Source organism: Diospyros lotus, chromosome 8 (genome assembly GCF_014633365.1).
Source record: "Diospyros lotus cultivar Yz01 chromosome 8, ASM1463336v1, whole genome shotgun sequence".
NCBI lineage: Eukaryota > Viridiplantae > Streptophyta > Magnoliopsida > Ericales > Ebenaceae > Diospyros > Diospyros lotus.
In genome coordinates, this window is record NC_068345.1 from 31,575,031 (window position 1) to 31,595,163 (window position 20,133).

The following is a 20,133-nucleotide window of genomic DNA, read 5'->3' on the forward strand; positions in this document are numbered from 1 at the left end:
GAAATTCTGGGCCACCCTTCAATTATTCCCACGTTCTCTCTCTCACTCACTCACTGTTCCTTCCACGCGTCCACATGGATTTCCCGAGACGAGAACCGTGAATGAATCGAGTCACACACTTTGTTGGGATCGATGTGCTTATTTTAATTTTTTTATGATATTTTAAAATCTCATTTACTTTTATATAGTTATAGTTATAGTTATAGATGGATATTCATAATCTTAAACTTCACAATAACTTGAAAATAACTGTGCATAGAAAGTAATCCCTTTGAGTTGGTCTGATTCTTAAATTAGAAAAAAATGGTTTTCAGAAGGGGCCGGCCAAACTGTTTACTTTTTCACATTTCTTTAATTAATTAATTTATTGGTGTTTGGTTTGGTGGGGAAAAAAAAAAAAAACGTATTCGATTCAATGGCTTGGCTTGGCTTATACTTGGAATATTTTTAATCAACCGATACAAGCTCACATGGCAATCCTTTGACCTTACATGGTCATGGTACAATCCCATTATTCTGATGTGAGATTCACATGGTTTTGACAATATAGATATTGCTAATTGCTACTAATTTTCTTGCCAGTCCTGATCATCGATGTATCATAAACATACATTTTATTCAAATGGCATATAAATAAATATTAATTGACATTTGGATCTTCCAATATAGAACTGAAACTTGCCATGTGACGGTGAGGGTGGCACCGTCAAGCCAAGCCATAGAGAAAACTCATGGATCTGAAGAAAATAAATTAATTAATTGCTGCCTACCATGAACTGGATTGGAAAATGAAGAGGCAATGATTGGAATTTTGTGTCAATTATGAGCACTTGTAGAATCAGCTTCTTCTAATTAATTGGTTAATTCCCAAAGCCAAAGGTCATGTTTGTGAGGGAGGGGATGGTGCATCACGATTTTGACGTCTTCAGGCCTTAAATTTAATATGACAAAGTTTAATATTTTTAATTGAATGTTCATTTTTAAAAGATAGCGCTTGGTTGACATATAGTTTATTTTTTTTAAATTTAATTAATGATCCCTTGGTTTACGTGTAATAGTTAAATTATTATTCTTAATTTATTATTAAATATAACGAAAAGTCACACCCACAAATACCACATATAATATTAACGCCACCTCACAAAGACCAAATTATGCATCAAAATTAACTCCGGGCAAAAGCCTCAAAGACAAATGATTTGGGACAAACCTCAAGACAACCCTAGCAAGTAGCAACAAAATTAATGGATGCCCAACTAACTAGACCCAACCACCAACTGCAGGGCATCATTCATTTGCAAGATGAACTGAAACCCTTAGGATATATAATGCAATGTGTGTTCAAAAACAGACATGCATTAAGTTATGCTTTTAGTTCTAAGATTTTGAAGCCACAATCACAAAAAATAACCAAATATTAAAAACTCACTCCATTAATTTACCTCCACACTTGCTAAATTAATCCATTCAACTCAGTGGCGGAGCCACATTTTGGCAAGTTGGGCCTTGGCCCCAGCTAGTTTTTTTATTTTTTATATATATTAGTATGAATAATTATAATTTTTATAATTTGACCAAACCTAAAATTAGTCCTTAACCCGAACTAAAATTCTTTTTTGGCTCCACCACTTATTCAACTAAAAAAAAATAAGGATGGAGGTGGAGATCAGCAAAGGCGAGAGAATGATAGTGGCAGAAGTAATTATATTTATGGTTTTCTGATTTTGTATAACATTGTTTGGGAGAAAAGTGGAAGGCGATTGACTATTTATTTGCACCTCGTAAGAAGAGACTTGAATGATTGGAGCAAGAACACATGCAGATGCATGATGGGGCATAGCATAGCGCAGGAAGCCATTTCTTATAACAAGAATGATATATGGCATTGGAACATGGGAATCTGTTGGAAACAGTGATTTGTATTCTGTAGCTGGCCAACTGCTTCTTAGTTAAAGGCTTTAACTTCTGCAGCAAGAGATGCCATTGATTTCAATTGCAACAGGTCTTAACCGAAATAATAAACTTTACATACATAGGGGAGGCAAAAAGAACACACCGATGCTATGGAATTTATCAAATTTGACAAACAATAAATAGATCACTTGAAGAATACACTATTCCCATCAATCTTTAATTGAATAGGTATGCGGTACTGTTTGGTATCGATATTACATTGTATCAATGATAAACTTGGACACAGTATTAACCCTCTAGGAATGATATAGGTCACCACAATCGAAATCAGCCATCTTCCACATTGCACCAACTGAGAACCCCGAAAGGAGTTTCTCTCTTAAGAATGTCATCACCCTTGCATCACTTTCTTGAATGAAACCCACCAAAGCGGCTGTGGAAATGAGTTTGAAACTCCTCCACCTCCTCTGCTTTGCATACTTCTCCAACCCCTTCTTGATCCTCTCGTATTCTTCTTCTTCTTCTTCTCTGGGTCTTTCCAGTAGGGCTTCGCCAAGGCACCTGGCAAGAACAACGCCGTCTTCTAGGGCTGAGCAGCCGCCTTGGCCGATGTCCGGTGTCATTGGATGAAAGGCGTCCCCAGCCACGCAAACATTGGATTTGGTTATGTTCCCCAGAAGTACATGCCATGGCAATCTGAGCTTCAATGGAGAGCAGGAAATGCAATCTAGTTTAGTTCTTTCCACTACGTCTGCTGCTTCTTTGGGTATTTTGCTGATCTTCCTTAGCACGAACTGCTTCATCTTTAGTGGGTTCTCTTCCATGTCCTCGACATCATCTGGAAAACAAGACAACCCCACATCCATAAAATAAAATGCAGAGTCAGTAAACATACAAAAATCTATATATGGACTCATCTTAAGGAAAACTTAAAAACCTTTGGTTTTCGAGAAAAGGGATGACTCCGAATTCAAGGAAAAGATGGGATTTAGAAGAAGAAATATATGGTAGCATACGTTGTAGAGATGAGTGGATGGTGCAAAACCAGTAAATGGACTTCTCGCCACAAGGAAGAAAGCCAAAGCGGACTCCTCCGCCAAAGAAGACGTGGAACCTTGGCTGAAAGCTGTGGCCATCTGGGTATTCAACAAGCCCCCTAATGGCTGATCGTCCAGAATCAACTGGGTTCTCAAAGCCTAGCCATTTCGCCACCCGTGAGTTCACTCCATCACAGCCTATCAGCACCTAATAATTAATTCATCGAGAAACACAAATTATGTATTATGGTTTACAGTAAACACAACATTAATCTTTACCGCAATGATGAATAAAAACTGTGTATCGTTCATTTGAAAAGATGAAAGATTTATAGATGCATACCTTCGTTTTGACAGTGGAACCATCGGCTAAGCGCAACAGTTTGTGGAATCCTAAATCCTCAATGGAAACAACCATAGAGGAATAACGGATGGCTCCACGGGGCAGCTCTCCCTCCAATGTTTCCAGTAACTCCTTCCTTCTCACACACCGAATTTCGTAGTCTTTGTTGCTGGATAATTAGGCGTAGGTACACCATTAATTATTTACCAAAACAAATGGAAAGGAAAAAGGAAAATATTGACATTAATTGAACCAACAAAAATTAGACAATTTTTTTTTTCATTTGAAATGATGCACTTGAACTCCGCCGGGGGATGTTATCCATTGCCGGTCTCAAACCCGGATAAAGGAGGAGGGTTGTGTTAGGTAGTCGACAGCCAACGTAAAATTTAGTCGGATCCAAAACATGAACTCTAAACAAATTATGAAAAATCGTTTGGGCGTGAGCGTAACCCTTCATAGCAACGTGCTACACTGCCCCCGTGTAGTGACAAATGAGCTAGGGCCGCTGCATCGGCGCCTGGATGTAGTGATAAATGAGCAAGGGTTCCCGCATTTGCTTGGACGGATGTGGGTAAAGAAGCTAGTCCAAAATCAAAATCAAAATCAAAACCAAAATCAAAATCAAAACCAAAACCAAAACCAAAATCAAAATCAAAAACAAAATCAAATTCAAAGTAAGGCTAAAAACAAAATCAAATCCAAAGTTAAGGCTAAAAACAAAATCATAGATTAAGGATTGGGTCATGGAACATAGGAACATTAACAAGCAAAGCTATGGAAGTGGTGGATGTGATGATTAGGAGAAAAATTAATATTATGTGCCTTCAAGAGACGAGATGGGTAGGGAAAAAAGCAAAAACTTTATCAGAAGCTGGATATAAAATATGGTACACAGGAACTGATCGAGCGAAAAATGGAGTGGGGATTATTATGGATAAGAGCTTAATAGATGAGGTAGTGGATGTAAAGAGAATAGGGGATAAGATTATTATGGTGAAGATTAGTCTAGGAAGAATGACTATGAATATCTTTAGTACATATGCACCACAAGCGGGGTTAGGTGATGAGATAAAAGCAAAATTCTGGGAGGACCTAGAGGGACTCATACAAATGATACCAAGAGGAGAGAAAGTGATTATAGGAGGTGACTTAAATGGGCACGTGGGTAGAGACGGAAACGGATATAGAGAGGTACACGGAGGGTATGGATTTGGGGAAATTAATAATGAGGGTAAATCTATCCTAGATTTTGCTATGGCATATGGGTTCATTATAACCAATACTAGGTTCAAAAAACAGGACGAACACTTAATCACATATAAAAATATCACCTCAAGCACCCAAATAGATTACTTCCTCATGAGACAAGAGGATCAGTTATGTTGTAGGAATTGTAAGGTGATACCGGGAGAGTGTTTGACTACTCAACATAGACTTCTAGTACTTGACGTCCAAGTAAGAAATTGGAAGAGAAAAAATCGCATAAAACAAAATCCAAAAATCAGGTGGTGGAATTTAAAAGGGAAGAAACAACTAATCTTCAAAGAAAAATTAAGGGGTAGAAGGAAAGGGAATGGAATGGAGAAAGACAGGCAAACCAAATGTGGAAAGAAATGGCTAATGCTCTGAGAAGCATGGCAAATGTAGTCCTTGGAGAGACAAATGGTAGAGCCCCTAAACTTAAGGAGTCTTGGTGGTGGAATGAAGAGGTACAATTGAAAATTAAAAATAAGAAAACTTGCTATAAGGCGGTATATCAATGCAACAATGAAGAAAATCAAAAAAAATTATAAAGAAGCAAAAAAGGCAACAAAAAGAGCTGTTAGTGAAGCAAGATCAAAAGCATACAAGAATCTATATAAACGACTTGATACAAAAGATGGAGAAAGGGATATATATAAATTAGCTAAAGCAAGAGAAAGAAAAACACGGGATTTAAATCAAGTGAAATGCATAAAAGATGACAATCAAAATGTTTTAGTAAATGATGGAGCGATTAAGGAGAGATGGAAGGAGTATTTCACAAAATTATTCAATGATGGTGGTGACACAAGAGTTAGGTTGGGACATCTTAGTAACCCCGAAGGGAATGTGAGCTACACATTCTATCGACGCATAAGTTCAAATGAAATAAGGCAAGTATTAAAAAAGATGAAAAATCATAAGGTAGTGGGACCAGATAATATACCAATAGAAACATGGAAATGCATGAGAGAAGAGGGCATCTCCTGGCTAACGCAACTATTTAACGCCATCCTAAAATCAAAAAAGATGCCAGATGAGTGGAGAAAGAGTACTTTGGTTCCTATATATAAGAACAAAGGAGATGTTCAAAACTGTGAAAATTATAGAGGAATTAAATTAATGAGTCATACCATGAAACTCTGGGAGAGAGTAATAGAGCAGAGGCTCAGAAAAGAAACAAAGGTGTCAGAAAATCAGTTTGGTTTCATGCCTGGTAGGTCAACAATGGAAGCTATATATTTACTGAGGCGTCTAATGGAAAGGTATCGGGATCATCAGAAGGACCTATATATAGTGTTTATAGATCTAGAAAAGGCCTATGATAGGGTCCCTAGAGAAGTATTATGGAGGGTTTTAGAGAAGAAAGGAGTCAAAATAGCTTGTATACAAGCCCTTAAAGACATGTATCATGGTGTAGAGACAAGGGTTAGAACATGCGGAGGGGATACTGAACCATTTACAACTACAATAGGACTGCATCAAGGTTCTGCACTAAGTCCATACTTATTTGTCCTAGTAATGGATGAACTCACTAAAGATATTCAGACAGATGTGCCATGGTGTATGCTATTTGCAGACGACATAGTGTTAGTGGATGAAACAAAAGAATGAGTGAACACTAAGCTTGAGTTGTGGAGAAACAATTTAGAATCTAAGGAATTTAAATTAAGTAGAAAGAAAACAGAATATATGGAATGCAAATTTAGTAAAAATGCAAGAGTGGATGATGTTATAATAAAATTAGAAGACCAAATCTTACAAAGAAAAGACCATTTTCGATATTTGGGATCAGTGATTCAAAAAGATGGAGAAATCCACGAGAATGTCGCACATAGAATTAAGGCAGGTTGGCTAAAATGGAGAAATACATCGGGGGTGTTATGTGATGATAAAATCTCATTAAAATTGAAAGAAAAATTTTATATGACAGCTATAAGACCAGTCTTACTGTATGGCTCAGAATGTTGGACAGTCAAATACCAGCATGAGCAAAAGACGAGTGTAGCGGAGATGAGGATGTTAAGATGGATGTGCAGACATATAAGAAAGGATAAAATTAGAAATAAAGTTATTTGTAATAAGGTAGGAGTAGTGCCAATCGAAGAGAAAATGAGAGAGACTAGACTAAGATGGTTTGGTCATGTGAGAAGGAGACTAAGAGACGCTCCTGTAAGGAAAGTTGATGAAATGGAACAATTAGTCACAAAAAGAGGTAGAGGTAGACTCAAGAAGACTTTGGGAGAGACATTAAAATTTGATATGAAATGTATGGATCTAAATGAGGATATGATAAAAGACAGAAATACATGAAAGTCTAGAATTCATGTAGTCGACCCCACATAGTGGGATAAAGGCTGAATATGTTATTGTTGTTGTTGAAATGATGCACTTGATCAAATATGACTTTTTCAAAGGCAATTAGACGTTTATGTCCCAATTTGTTATTCTCTTCCCGGTGATAAAAAATTAAACAAGTAATTATAAATGAAAATTCGCTGCGTATGAATCACGATGATCATTAATTTAAGAGAAGTGAAAGTATATCAACTTACTCTCCCCCTTTACTATTCGGCGATAACTCTGAACTGAGACCCGAAAGTGAAGAATTCACTTGAAACCTATAAAATCATTAATACAACAACCATCATTTTTATATCCATTTTAATATCTTGTTTGTCAAAGAGATTATATTCGGATAAAAAAGTAAGCTTTAAATTGACTGTCTAAATAATTAAAAAAGTGCATGGTTTTTGACTGATAAATTTTCAGTGAAAAGCCATATACAAATTAAATAAAGCAGATAGAGAATTAGAGATAACCTGGGAAGGGTAGGATAGTGTTGGCGAAGGGAATTGGCAACCCCAACCGCATCCAAAGCCCTCCAAGCGTTAGTCCACAGTGTCAGAGCGAACCCAGTAACTCTCAGCTTGTCTGATGATTCCAACACCAAGCTCTTCAATCCTAACCTGCACCAATTATTCATATGCATATATTATATATACATATGCATAATTATTCATTACCCTTACAGCTTCTTTTCTTTTCGTTTTTCTTATCTTTTTGGCAAACCAAATAGAGCTAACTAGAATTGGTGTGTGTGTGTGTGAGAGAGAGAGAGAGGGGGGGGGGGTTGCTTTTATTTTTTGGGGGGTTTTACAAACCTGTGAAGACCCAAAGAGGTGGTAAGTCCAGCTATTCCACCGCCAACTATAACAATATCTTCGGTGATCTCCATCGCCCCTCTCTGTCACTCTATTGAATTTCTTGATATATTACAGTAGGAAGGAAGTTAAGATGATGAAGAAGATGTTGTGTGTGCGCGCTTCTGCGTGTGTGTGTGTATATAGGCACACAAATGGGAGGGAGAATCGAGGAACAAGCAGAGAGAATTGTGAGGGCAGCCTCTGCGTCATAGGCAGCAGCGAGATAGGATTCTGCTCAAGTTGTCTTCCTGATGTGACCATTTCAGTTGCCTTCCGTGAAGTAGTGCATTCAGGCCTCCGCAATAGGGCTTGTTTGGCTAACCGGTTTGATCACCTATTAATATAGCCTTTTTCAATCAAGTGTTTAACAAACTCAAATAACTTAAAAATTATATAGCTTAAACGCTATTTTAATAATGCTTTGCAAAGCTCCTCTCTCTTAGCTTTTGCAAAATGCTACTAGAATAAAAATTATGTTTATCGAGTAAATTACTTATTTATCCTTAAATAAAATACCAATTTTTAATTTATATCATTCTTTTTCAACTCTCTACAACCAATTTTTGTCCTCTCACTTTCATTGTTGCCATTTGCCTCACAATCACCCCCACCATCGCCTCCAGCTCCTCTGTCGCTGTCGGTCACCGTCGCAGGTAATCGCTGCCTCCAAACCCATCCTCATCGGTCGCCGCCTCCAGTCTCAATCGTTGCCCGCGCCTCCATCATCAACTCTATCCTTGGCAACTCCTCGTATATTTGTACAGTGTGTATATATATATATATATATTAATCTAATGATAATATATTTAAAAAAATAAAAAGATGCATATATATTATATTAATATATTTTTTAATAATTATGTATAATTTATTAATATCTAATGATAAAATTTTACATCATTCAACATATCTATTTTTATCTTTTTATCAAATTTTAATAATTTATCAACTCTTTCAAACAAAATACATAATTATTCAATTGATAAATTAAAAACATATTTATTTAAATATATTATCAATTTAAACACTACCTAACTCGAAAACTTTACACCACTTAAAAGCTGGACAGCTTAAAAGTTAAAATTTAAAATGCTTAGCCAAACCAGCCCTAATGAATTAGTCCATACGCAATAATGCATCAGCGCATATGCAATCTTATGGATCCATCGGTTCATTGTACCAGCCTCCCCCCTTGGCTCTTCTTTGCTTGCGACGGGGTAAACTAATATAAAAAGAAATAAAAAAAACAAAAACAAAGCCAATAGAGCATGTGCATATGTATACCAAATTTTATATAATTATGTAGCATTATTGAAATGATGGCCCAGACGCCGCGTTGGGCTTGTTCGAAATGTTTTATAAGTTTGTGTTTGAACGAGATTATTTTTAACTGTTTTAAATTTAGATATTCAAGAAATAAAAGAAGCTAAAATTGACGTCATTTAGAATCCTTCTAACCAAATGCGTGAAACCTAAGATGTAACTTTTTATTTTTCTTCCCATTGGTATGTATGTGCATTCTAAAAACTGAACTATAATAATTGTCGGGCCACCTAAAATCCAAATGACAAAGAGGCGAACACTTGCAAGTTATATAGGAGATGTCAGATAGCTCTAATTCTACCATCAAAAGTTTTGATTTAGAACTCGCAACCGCCCTTCAGTGTGAACCGAAAATTTTACCACCGGTCCCTCTTAACTACAAATTTGAAGGCTCTCTCTTGCCAGTGCACACAATTACTTTATTAAACACAAATTTTCTGAATTAAAATGATAAAAATTTCCCAAACGGGACAAAGAGAAAAGAATGTGCCGCTCCTGAACAAAGAACAGTTACAGTTAATCAAGCATCCAAACTCTACCTAATTAGGAAACCCCCCCCCCCCCCCCCCCCAAAAAAAAAAAAAAAAAAAAATAGAGAACAAAATAAAAACAAAACAAAAATGAAAATTCTGCCAACTACGGCACTAGTTTGAAGCTCATAAATTAGTCTACATTAACTTCCTACACTTAAAATCAGTAAGGACAAGAAGAAGAACAAATATAGATACGGAGCAGGCATCCAAACACATAAAGCAGCAGAAACCCTGCATTACGCCCAATGGAGACCGGTTAACCCCTTCATGCAGCTGCATTAATTGGTCCATTAGATCTAAACCCACGACCCCTTCCACGGTATCCCCTCCCACGGCCACGACCTACAACGAAAAATGGGGAACAAAATGTAAGCGACATCGAACCTCACACTTGAAACTCTGACAAATGAACCTACAGAGTCTACAGGCAGTTAATTTCACAAGCAATTCCAGTTTTAGGGGGGTGAAAGCCAGCTCAAAAAGAGTTTTTGTCCCGAATGAATGGCCAGTTGTAAATCGGAGACAGGAGTTCTATTTTGAGTTAAAAAACGCATGCAGACTTTTTCTTAGATGCCTTCCCCATCAGCATTGTTAATTATTTGTTTCTATAGAAATTCAGGAGTAAATGTCTCCACTTTTAGAAACAAATTAAACAACCATGCCACATGCACCACTAGCATATTTTGGTGAGGCAGAGATAACCGGACAAATGAGAACCACACAGAATCCTCCCTTGCTTCTTCAGGCTATTGGTATCATATTGAATGTACAAGTCACTGTTCTCCAACAGAAGTAAAATCAGCTAAAAACGATTTTCTCCAATACAAGTACAGAAATCTATCACAATGTAATGCCTCCATAAATAGTAGTTAATGTAAACTAATGATAGAAACTTAGTATTGGGCACTACATAATCCATCCCGTACTGAATAAAAGACTACCTGATTACTTTTTTAAGGACATGTTTCGAACAGTAATATAAACATGAGACAGCTCTGGGGTTGGTCTATTTCTAGGTAACCAAATTTAGGACCAAAACTTAACTTCAAGCAATGTTGTTCTCACCATACCAAACCCCATAACCAAAGCCAAACAATCAGAATCAAGTCCGAATAAGCAAAACCAGAGTCCTCTTCCACTTTGCGAAGTTCATACTTACATAACCTAACCCTTACTCTGTAACGAGGTGGTTTCCACAAAAACAAACCTCTGAACTTCTAGTCAAAATCAGTGTTATTAAAAGCCCAATGTGTACTAAGGTGCAAAAGGGTGTTGGAGCCTAAGGCACAAGGCGAGGAGCACACCTGATGGAACTAGGCGCATTCTAACTAAAAAAAAGAAAAATATATATTCTAGTTGAAGAATAAAAGTATAAAATAGGTCTTAACTCTTAACAACATATTCACAAGTATGTTTATCAAGAAATTAAAAAATTTAACATATAATAATGAAAAGAACAATAAACAATGTCAAAATATGCAATCTAAAAGTCTTGAAATCAACTTAAATTAAATCTTAAAACAATTATAGGTTTTAAATCTTAATCAAGATTAACTAATTATGCATTTTAAATAATCTAAAAATCATCCTCACCATCAAATCAAAGATTTCCATATTTTCATCATTAAAAGCATTGTCTCTAATATCTTCTTACACATCATCTCCCTCTCCATCTTCATCTAGTTCAAATTCAATTGGAACACTTGAAGTAGTAGCCCTTTTACTCATTGTCAAATTTGTAGTTGAAGCAATAAATTTAAACCCTAAAAAATAAAAAATAAAATAAAATAATAATAGTAAAATAAAAACCCTAAAAAACAATTAAAAAAGCTTAGGCGCACCTAAGCCAAAGGCACCTTGGGCCTAGGCACGCCTAAACACGCCTTGCTGGTCTACGCTCGCCTGGAAGCATTTCAGGCGCACCTTGAGCCTAGGCATGCGCGCCTAGGTGGGCTCCTAGGCGTGCCTTTAATAACACTAGTCAAAATTACTACGGAAAAAAGACCTTCACCTTCCAAGCACAAGGAGTAACCATATAATTGCTATCAACCCCACTCCCCAGACCAGGAAAAAAAAAAAAAAGAAAGAAAAAAAATCATATGCATGCTTGTCTAGACAAAACAATAAACCTACTTGGGCTTATTAATGACTTCATCATCTGGTAAATAGGAAGCAGAGTAAGAAGGCCATACCACGGCCACGAGCAGGACCTTCCTGGTTATAATTTCCAACATCTTGCTGCATGTCAAACCGAGGACCATTATACCCTCTTCCACCACGACCACGAGAGTTACGACCTCTTCCTCGGCCTCTTCCCCTCATATAGCCACGATTACCATCCCAACCTCCATCGTCATACTCAGCAGTAGCAAATCCATTACCTAAAATATGACAAGAATGGCATGTCATACATAAACCACAGCTACTGTGACACGCATAAAACCCAACAGCTATCATGAAAACCATTAAAAATAACTCCGTTTCTCCAATTCAAAAATAAAACTAACACAAGTCATGGCCATGTTAACAAGCAACTACAGGATGTATTAAGTTCTAAACACTGATTAGCACAAGAGTTGTTTGAATTATAATTTGTTTCTAGGACGTTAAACAAATGCAGCAGGACCCAAAACCAACATCAAATACAGCACAAGCAAAGCTTCAGAAACCATATTTCATGGATAAATTAAAATACATAAACATCAGCGAAACGCACCATATCCCCCGCCTGTACCTCTTGACCGTCCCCTTCCCCTGCCACCACGGCCCCTTCCCCGACCAGTAGGTGATCCTTCTGCATGAAAAAAACATGTCACACCAAATTCCAGTACAAGTAATGTAAATATACGTATGTATTTATATAAACGCCCTTGTTAAGTTTCTTGCCTCCTTCATAGTCAAAGTCGTTCCATGCCTTGACCTGGTCAGCTGGTAGTGGAGGCTGGTACCTGCAGCAGATAGCGGTGTGTGATATCAAGAATCTGTAAATACATGAATGAACAGAATTTCTGTACTTCTTGTCACAAAATTCAACTTGGGAAAAAGTGTTTTTCACAGCCATTAAACTAGATCTTAACTCATACTCTTCCAATCACTTTGCATATAACATATCAAGAATAACATATCAAGCCATAATCCCACTAGGTAGGATCAGCTTCATGCAAAAGAATAAGAAAATTTAAGGGAAAGTCAAATTGTTGGATATCTACAGTAATTAAAATTTCTTATTGTGGCATAAACTTCAAATAAAAATTTTCCTGAAAATTAAAAGAAAAAAATGGAACCTTCTCTTGAAGATCTTCCAACAGAATCCACAATTCAAGTTTAAACCTAGGACTAATGATTACAAACATCAAGAAAGATCAGTCAACAATCTATCAACAAACACAAATTCTTGGAATCATTGTTTTCATAAAATGGAATAAACAAAGATAGAAAATGTCCCAGCTATGGAGAGGGAACAGATTTCAGAAAACAAACCAAAACTTTATCAGCAACAAGCTGTTCATTTCAAAGGTCTAGTATGTTATTTTGTTTTTTAAGTCCAAAGCATGAAACAATAGTTACAATACCAAGAATTAGAATCATGAACCTAGATTCTTAAAGAAATCATTACGGGACCATATACACTCAGAACCCAACAATTTATATCACTGTGAAATAAAAAGTGCAAAGAAATATATATAAAAACAACTGGGAGACCTCTAGTGCTAACTCACCCCACAGAGGATCTATTCAGCTCCTCTTTTGATAGAGTTATCGTAATCATTGAGACATGTCTTGTGGTTTCTAATCTGCAAAGAAACAAAAGACCATCAAGGGCCATAATAAGATAAATCCAAAGATATAAACTTCATCACAATAGGAAGTCCAAGCCTGATAATGAACTTCCGAGATGACATTTTGTCAAGCACAAGGTGTATAGAACTCTTACGGAAGGAGGCCTTCTTCCAGGGGCTCCCATGTATCAGTTATATCAGTTGATCCAATTGATGTAATTTGATGAAGACCAACAATCCTCCTCTGTATTACAGTTGTATTAAGCAGATTCAATAATCCTCAGCAAATAGACCTTGTAATTTGAAAAGCATACAGAAACGCAAACTGAAAGGTAACCAAAGAAAAGAAAAGCATGGGAAGGAAAACCTTGATTAACTCCACAATTGTCACAGTTTTGTTGATAGCTCTACCCATTGCCTTGAAAACAATTTCATTTGAACCTTTTTCCTACAAAAGGTTGCACCAATCAGAGAAACAAAAGATACCAAATACTCTTATAATCACATTTATGATAGCTAGGCTTGGCAATATTGATACTCAACATAGTAAATTGCAACATCTTCAATAAAATTTTTAATGCCTTTAAGCCACAATAAAGTAGGGTAGATTCCCCTTTTTTGTTGCAAATATTTATATCAATAAGCAAAATTCACCATCTTGCTAGAATATTTCCAGAAACAGCAATTACTCCCACACAATGGCATATAGCAAATGGTTAACATCACATTTAGAAGCTCCAAAACCAAGCACCAGTTTTCAATTCTTCCATTTGGGCCTCAGTAACTACCATAAAATATAGTCCAAACACAGACTGCAACTATTTTTCTATAAAATTTATGATATAATGCCCATTTACCAGGCAACAAAACAAACTGAAGATAGCATGAATGCAAATTAAAAACCAAAAAATAAGTGTCAGGTTTACATATTACAAGTGACTCCAGGAAAAAACTTGTAATATAATGGTACTGCTGGAGTATTCACCAGCATCGAACAGTACGACAACAATAACATATAATGACTTAATCCCATTGTGAGGTCAGCTAACCCACAAAGAACAGTTTCATAACAAAACAGAGATACCACATATTCATTTTGGAACAAGAGCATATTTGTCAAACGCGCCCCTATGCATGAGGTGCACAGAGCTTTCTTCGAGATTGAGGCACAGCGCTGTCAGCGCCATCCAAACTGCACTGTCTAGATGCACATCTAAAAGGCAGGTGCAAAACATGTCTCACGCGCCCTTACATCTTAGTGTTTATTAAACGCCTTTAAAATGTAATCACACAACTCAAACATTACAGCTGAAATATAAGTGAATCCTCAGAAAAACCTTGCCGCTTTCTACTTCAGCTAATCAAATCTCCTTCAGTGAATCCCTCAATCATGAACTAGAACTACCTAGAGAAACACAGATTCCAACAAATACAAGTCTTACTTCTTACTTTGATTTGATGAGGGGAAAAAACAGGTATGATAACCAAAATCAACAGTTGAAGAAGGTGCGTAGGAACTCCTTAAGAGAGGCCTGCCAATTCGTTCACTCAAGTTGATGTATGAACATCAGGAACCTGAGTCTTTTAATATCATAACATAACAACAAATAGTATTGTGTTTCACACATGGATATAGAGACTAAAAAATCCCTTTTTTGCTCCACATCCTGTTTGTTCTTAATCATATACCTGCACAATAGTGCCATCCAATTCTACTCAAAACATCCCTATATTATTTGGCAAAACTATCGCTCACACCAAGACGCACAGTCAGAACTTTTAGTCATACCTAAATCATATAGTCTTACTTCTAAAACAATTTCTATTTTCTTTTTCCAGCAGGGAGAGGGGTTGTTCTTCCACAAATAATAGGCTCTTAACGCTTTCAAATGAAATCACCAGAAAATAGTAGCCCAGACAGCTCCTCCCAAAAATCCTTAGGATAGAACACACTAGGGGCGAGTTGCAAACCAAAATGCTCCAAAAACTAAAAACTTTCCCATTAAAACAAAATACGAGTTCATGAGAACCTGTAAACACGTATAGCTGGCAGCAATATGACGACGCCGCAACCAGAGTGAGCAGTTACGCACGTGGCTAACGAATTTTGGAATGACAACAAACATAATTTAATTCAACTTGGGGGGAAAATATGAAGAAGCTCAAAAGGAGTACCTGAAGCAGGCTCATGGCATATGTGATATAGCTTCGCATCCTGCCCTGGCTCGTAATCCGAATCTCATTCTCGTCAATTGGTGTATCCACCTTTGGCTTCTCCACTCTCTGGTACCGATCCATCTTTTGCACACACAAATCAATGGGAGAACTCCAAAAATGAGGCAAAAAAATCAACAGCACCAATGGACGCAGCTGAATGAAGCCTAAGGGTTCGAAAACAACGAATTCATAGTGAGAAAAGAAGGCAAGGACTTGGGACTGATGATTATACCTTTGTTCTTCTTCTTCTTCTTCTTCTTCTTCTTCTTCGGATATGGATAGAATTTTACGCTCCACGAAGGAAAGCCCTCTTCTTCGGCTCGTTTCTTCGTTTACGCCCTAACCGCCATACCGTGGAGATTGGAGTATTTATAGTACCACTGAGTAAACAGCCCTAACTCTAAACCTGGTTGGCTGAAATTGGGCCCAAACCAAAACGAACTTGGGCCAGGTCTTATGGCATATATATTATCGGGTCAAAAGCAGAGCTGTCTCAACTAATTTGGAGGCGTTAGTAAAAAAATTTGTCAAGACTTTCGCAAGAGTACTAATTTTTTATAAAAAATAAATAATACACAGTTTTATAGAAAAATTCCATCATTTTATTAAATTAAAAAAATAAAGTTTAATCAATTACAAAATAGGATAATCTTTTAATGATAGTGAATTTTCAACTAAAATATAATGTCTGAGAAATCAGAAGAAACCAAATAACTTACTACAATAAACAAAAAAAAAAGTAAAAATTGAGAATAATAAAATTTTTTTAGGACTGCAATTAAAAGATTTATAATCAAAAAGGATATTCAAGAAGAAACGATAAAAATAGGGAACAATAGAAAGAGATAACGTAAAAATTAAGAAGAAAAAATAAGAAAGACAACACGTTGTAAATTAATTGTTGAGTTAGGTGTCCGTGGAAATTTAAACTGAAAGTTGGATTTTATTTTGGGTTCAAATTTTTCTTAATAAAATATTAATAATTAAAAAAATAAAAAATATATAACTCCCAAAATTTTGGGGCCTTCGTAAATGAGGAGGCTTAGACGGCTGCCTAGATCGCTTCACGGTCGAGTTGGCTCTGGTCAAAAGTAGAAACAAATTAAATATTATTTCTTTCATCCAAAGAAATAATAATAATAATAATAATAATAACAAATCTCAATACAAATTCAATTTGGACATTTTTTTCAAACATCAGAATTTAACTTCATGATATTACTGATTTCAATAAAGTTAGAGTTAGAGCTCTAACTATTTTGTTTAAAATAAATTTTAATTTCAATTCTTATGTGGGGAATAGAATGGAAGTAGAATTAAATAAGTAATTTTATCATATTATCTTTGATAACTCAATAAAAAGTTAACATATAATAAATTTTAAAAATAAAAAACATTGACTTATATATTCTTGTATTGCAAAAAAAAATTATATCATAGCAACATTTTATAATTAAAAATATAATAATTAAATCAAAATATTAACCAAAATAATGTTGAAAATATTATTCAATGCAAAAGCAGAAAGAGTTGGTGGGCGCAATTTATTTTATTATATAAGTAAATACCATATTTGGTATTACTATATTTTAAATTTTATTATATTTTGATAATCTTAAAAAGATACTTTTTTCTATTTTTATCAAAAAAAGAAATGTACAAATAAGATTTTTAATAATAATGAATTTATAAATGTTCGTTCCAGCCCCAACGAGATTGGTAAGACTAGCTGCAACAACAGCAGAATGTCACGGTCTGACTATCTTCGTAGTGGGGTGGCGGGCACCTGCAAACATTTCAACGCTCAAGTCAATGAAGATTTAGAATCTCAAAGTGTTGGTAAGGTTTGGAAAAAAACATATATTGGTCTGTGATCAGGCTGACTTATATAGAAGTGAAGATACCTTGCATATCGCAAGCCATCGTGGGAGGATAGAGGGCTGAGTTGTATGGTAGTGATAGAGATCATCTTCGAGGATCTTGGAATTGATGAAGATTGCAAACTGATGAGGATCAGTGTGCAAGTTGTTCAAGGTTGATAGAATCTGTCACTGGTGTAAGAATCTCGACTTGAATGTAAATACTATCCGAGCTTTTAGGCTAAGATCTGGCCTAGATTGGGCTAGATGCCAAGTAATGGGCCGATCCAACAGAACGGTACAATCCAGAGCCCCTTAGGTCGGATGCTCGCATGGGCGAGCATTCGAGCTAGAAATGTAACCGAGGTGGTGGTAACACTCTAGTTTTCCTTGATCCTGGATTGAGCTTCATGTGGTCGTGCTCGGCGGTTTCAAGGGTAAATTTTCTAGGTTTTAACAAGTAATGCAAGTGATCTTGAAATTTGAGGAGTCAATTTCTGAAGATGTGACGTCGTGGGCGAATAGGAAGTTGTCTCGATGTTTTAACCTAAGGTGTTTAATGCCCGTAAGGAGGTGTGACAGGTGGCATGATCTCTGCAGGTGTTTAGTGACGTTTAATCTCTGTCCGTTGTATACATCGTGTGATATCTATATAAAGGCACCTGTAGGCCGTTTTCCTGCTTCTCACTTTTGCGTTTGTGACCAATTTTTGAACCCTAGTTTCCCAAGAGTTTTCACATTCTTCATGCCTTAAATCGCTTGTGTGTTTGGGCCAAGTTCCCATTTTGCTTCTTCTTCTATAGATTCACTCATTTCCACAACAAATTTCACACAATCGATTCTTTCAATTTTTCACTATTCTGTTTTTTTATTTTTTGCTGGTTTATCGAGTATTGCGACGTGTCTGGGGAGTGAATCTGGGGAAGGGAGTGATTCCGTGATCGTTATAGAAAGCTTCTGGAGAGGAATATGACGCTTGGTTATCAGGCTTTACTGGTCGACCGTAGGGGAGTGATTCGATGTGTAGACTGAAGTAGTTGAAACATAGATCAAAATAGGAAAGGGGCACGACTTTTGGCAGCTCTATTTTTTCTGGTTCTCCTGGGACAGTGTAAGTGTTTCATCCATAGCTGGGTCATCTTCAAATTTGCTTTCTGGCGCAAGTGGTGATTATAACTGGATGAGTGAGGACATGTCCAAGATTGCCTCAATGTACAACTCCCCAGATAACGTCGTCATATTAAGGTTGCGGATCCATTTGTTGGTAGTTAAAGAATACGAGGGTTTGTTTGAGTGTCAACGTTGAGGGGAAGAAAAGCGGGTTTTCATGGTCGCGGACTTGGGGTTGATTTTTGTGTATAAGATGTTTTTTACATGTCTTCGCCTTCGACTCCCGTTCACCAACTTTCAATACTCAGCCCTGGCAATGTTAAATGTCATCTTGACCCAGCTGCACCCAAATAGCTAAGCCATCGTGAGAGCATTCGAAGTGCTATCCACTTCTTAGGATGAGAAGCGAGCACGGGGGTCTTTTTTTCCTTTTTCTAGTCGAAAGGCATCAACAAAGGCACATGGGTCTCTTTGAATGGGTTACCGAGAAATAAGTTACTAAAGGCCTTTAATAGCTCATATAATTTTTTCTGTTTCATATGAGATGGCCCCCAAGATGACTGTTAAGGAGATTAGGCAGCACACGCTGCGTAGAAAGGGGCTAAGTAGAGCTCGGGGTCGGCAATCAAGGCAATCGAGAAGGCCCATGTTTTGGAGAAGGGTGTACGACTGTCCATAGGCCCAATGTTGGCTCCTCAGTCAGCTTCCCAAGTTGTTTCTTTGAAATGCGCGACCTCTCGTTGCTCCAAGGAGCAGGCTGAGGTCGAAGAGACCTTGTTGCAGTGAAAAAGGCTGAGGACTACTCAGAAGGAGGAATCTGGGTCTTCTATGACCTTAAGCTCGGCCATCGATCAGCTATCGGGCTCTGGGGAGACCTTATTGAGGCCCAGCTTGTGGGAATGCAATGACAACGAGGCCAACCCGAATAACCTCTAGAGTAGACAACTCCAGCCCAGGGCCTTTTGTTGAGGAATGCCTTTACCTCAAGTCCAACAAATAGAGGCACTTGGGGCTTGGAGTTGGGAGGATGTGCCATTGGACCGAGATGCAGTCCCTCCATCTTGTTAGCCCCGTTTGGACACTAGAGCTGGAGTTTAGGACCCAATTGAAGCGACTCAGCCAAGCTTGCAAAGAGGCGATGGAGTAGGCAAGGGGAATAGTGGTCATCGAGATGGAAGAGCTACAGAAGTAGGTGGAACATATGAAAGAACTGGCTATCTGGGCTAACGACTCCTCTAAGAAGTATCTTCAGCAACGAGAGCGCAGTTTGGAGGAACTAGCGGTGTTAAAGGGGGAGGCTCAGGCTGCTACTTTGGAAAAAGCCGAAAAAGTGGCGAAGTTGATAGCCAACCTTGCCACTACCATTCTCTATGCTGACCAAGCAAAGTTTGAGGCTGCCAAGTTGAAGACTTAGGTAGCCACAATGCAAATCGAGGTGGAGAGCTTGAAAGATGAGGCCGTCGGCCTATTCTTGGAGGGTTTTGCGAAGGCCTTGTCCTAAGCTCAGGTACTTTTTCCTGAGGCCGACTTTTCGACTTGTAGTGCCTTTAAAGATATGGTGGCTGGT

At 37.2% G+C, this 20,133-nt stretch overlaps 2 protein-coding genes across 2 annotated transcripts; both read right to left on the reverse strand.

The window, feature by feature from the left end:
* Positions 1–2,059: 2,059 nt before the first annotated feature.
* Positions 2,060–8,047, reverse strand: LOC127807942 (monooxygenase 2-like). Its single transcript, XM_052346185.1, has 6 exons — positions 7,704–8,047; positions 7,362–7,508; positions 7,095–7,160; positions 3,295–3,463; positions 2,931–3,159; positions 2,060–2,752 (listed from the first exon to the last, which is right to left on the reverse strand). The coding sequence occupies exons 1-6, from the start codon at positions 7,775–7,777 to the stop codon at positions 2,211–2,213; spliced, it is 1,227 nt and encodes a 408-aa protein (XP_052202145.1). The 5' UTR covers positions 7,778–8,047; the 3' UTR covers positions 2,060–2,210.
* Positions 8,048–9,685: 1,638 nt separating this feature from the next.
* On the reverse strand, positions 9,686–15,977 carry LOC127807943 (uncharacterized). Its single transcript, XM_052346187.1, has 9 exons — positions 15,830–15,977; positions 15,556–15,678; positions 13,748–13,828; positions 13,536–13,624; positions 13,321–13,395; positions 12,488–12,549; positions 12,318–12,395; positions 11,794–11,982; positions 9,686–9,943 (listed from the first exon to the last, which is right to left on the reverse strand). The coding sequence occupies exons 2-9, from the start codon at positions 15,676–15,678 to the stop codon at positions 9,867–9,869; spliced, it is 774 nt and encodes a 257-aa protein (XP_052202147.1). The 5' UTR covers positions 15,830–15,977; the 3' UTR covers positions 9,686–9,866.
* Between the last annotated feature and the right edge of the window lie 4,156 nt (positions 15,978–20,133).

Bases quoted from the DNA above. Each gene is read 5' to 3' on its own strand.
- LOC127807942 (XM_052346185.1), bottom strand. From the start codon at position 7,777: ATGGAGATCACCGAAGATATTGTTATAGTTGGCGGTGGAATAGCTGGA. The intron at 7,161-7,361 runs GTTATCTCTAAT...ATGATTTTATAG, and splicing joins CACTATCCTACCCTTCCCAG to GTTTCAAGTGAATTCTTCAC. The intron at 3,464-7,094 runs GTAAGTTGATAT...CTAATTATCCAG, and splicing joins CCGAATAGTAAAGGGGGAGA to CAACAAAGACTACGAAATTC.
- LOC127807943 (XM_052346187.1), bottom strand. From the start codon at position 15,678: ATGGATCGGTACCAGAGAGTGGAGAAGCCAAAGGTGGATACACCAATT. The intron at 13,396-13,535 runs GTAAGAGTTCTA...GTTTCTTTGCAG, and splicing joins CTGGAAGAAGGCCTCCTTCC to ATTAGAAACCACAAGACATG. The intron at 12,396-12,487 runs GCAAGAAACTTA...TTTTTCATGCAG, and splicing joins CGACTTTGACTATGAAGGAG to AAGGATCACCTACTGGTCGG.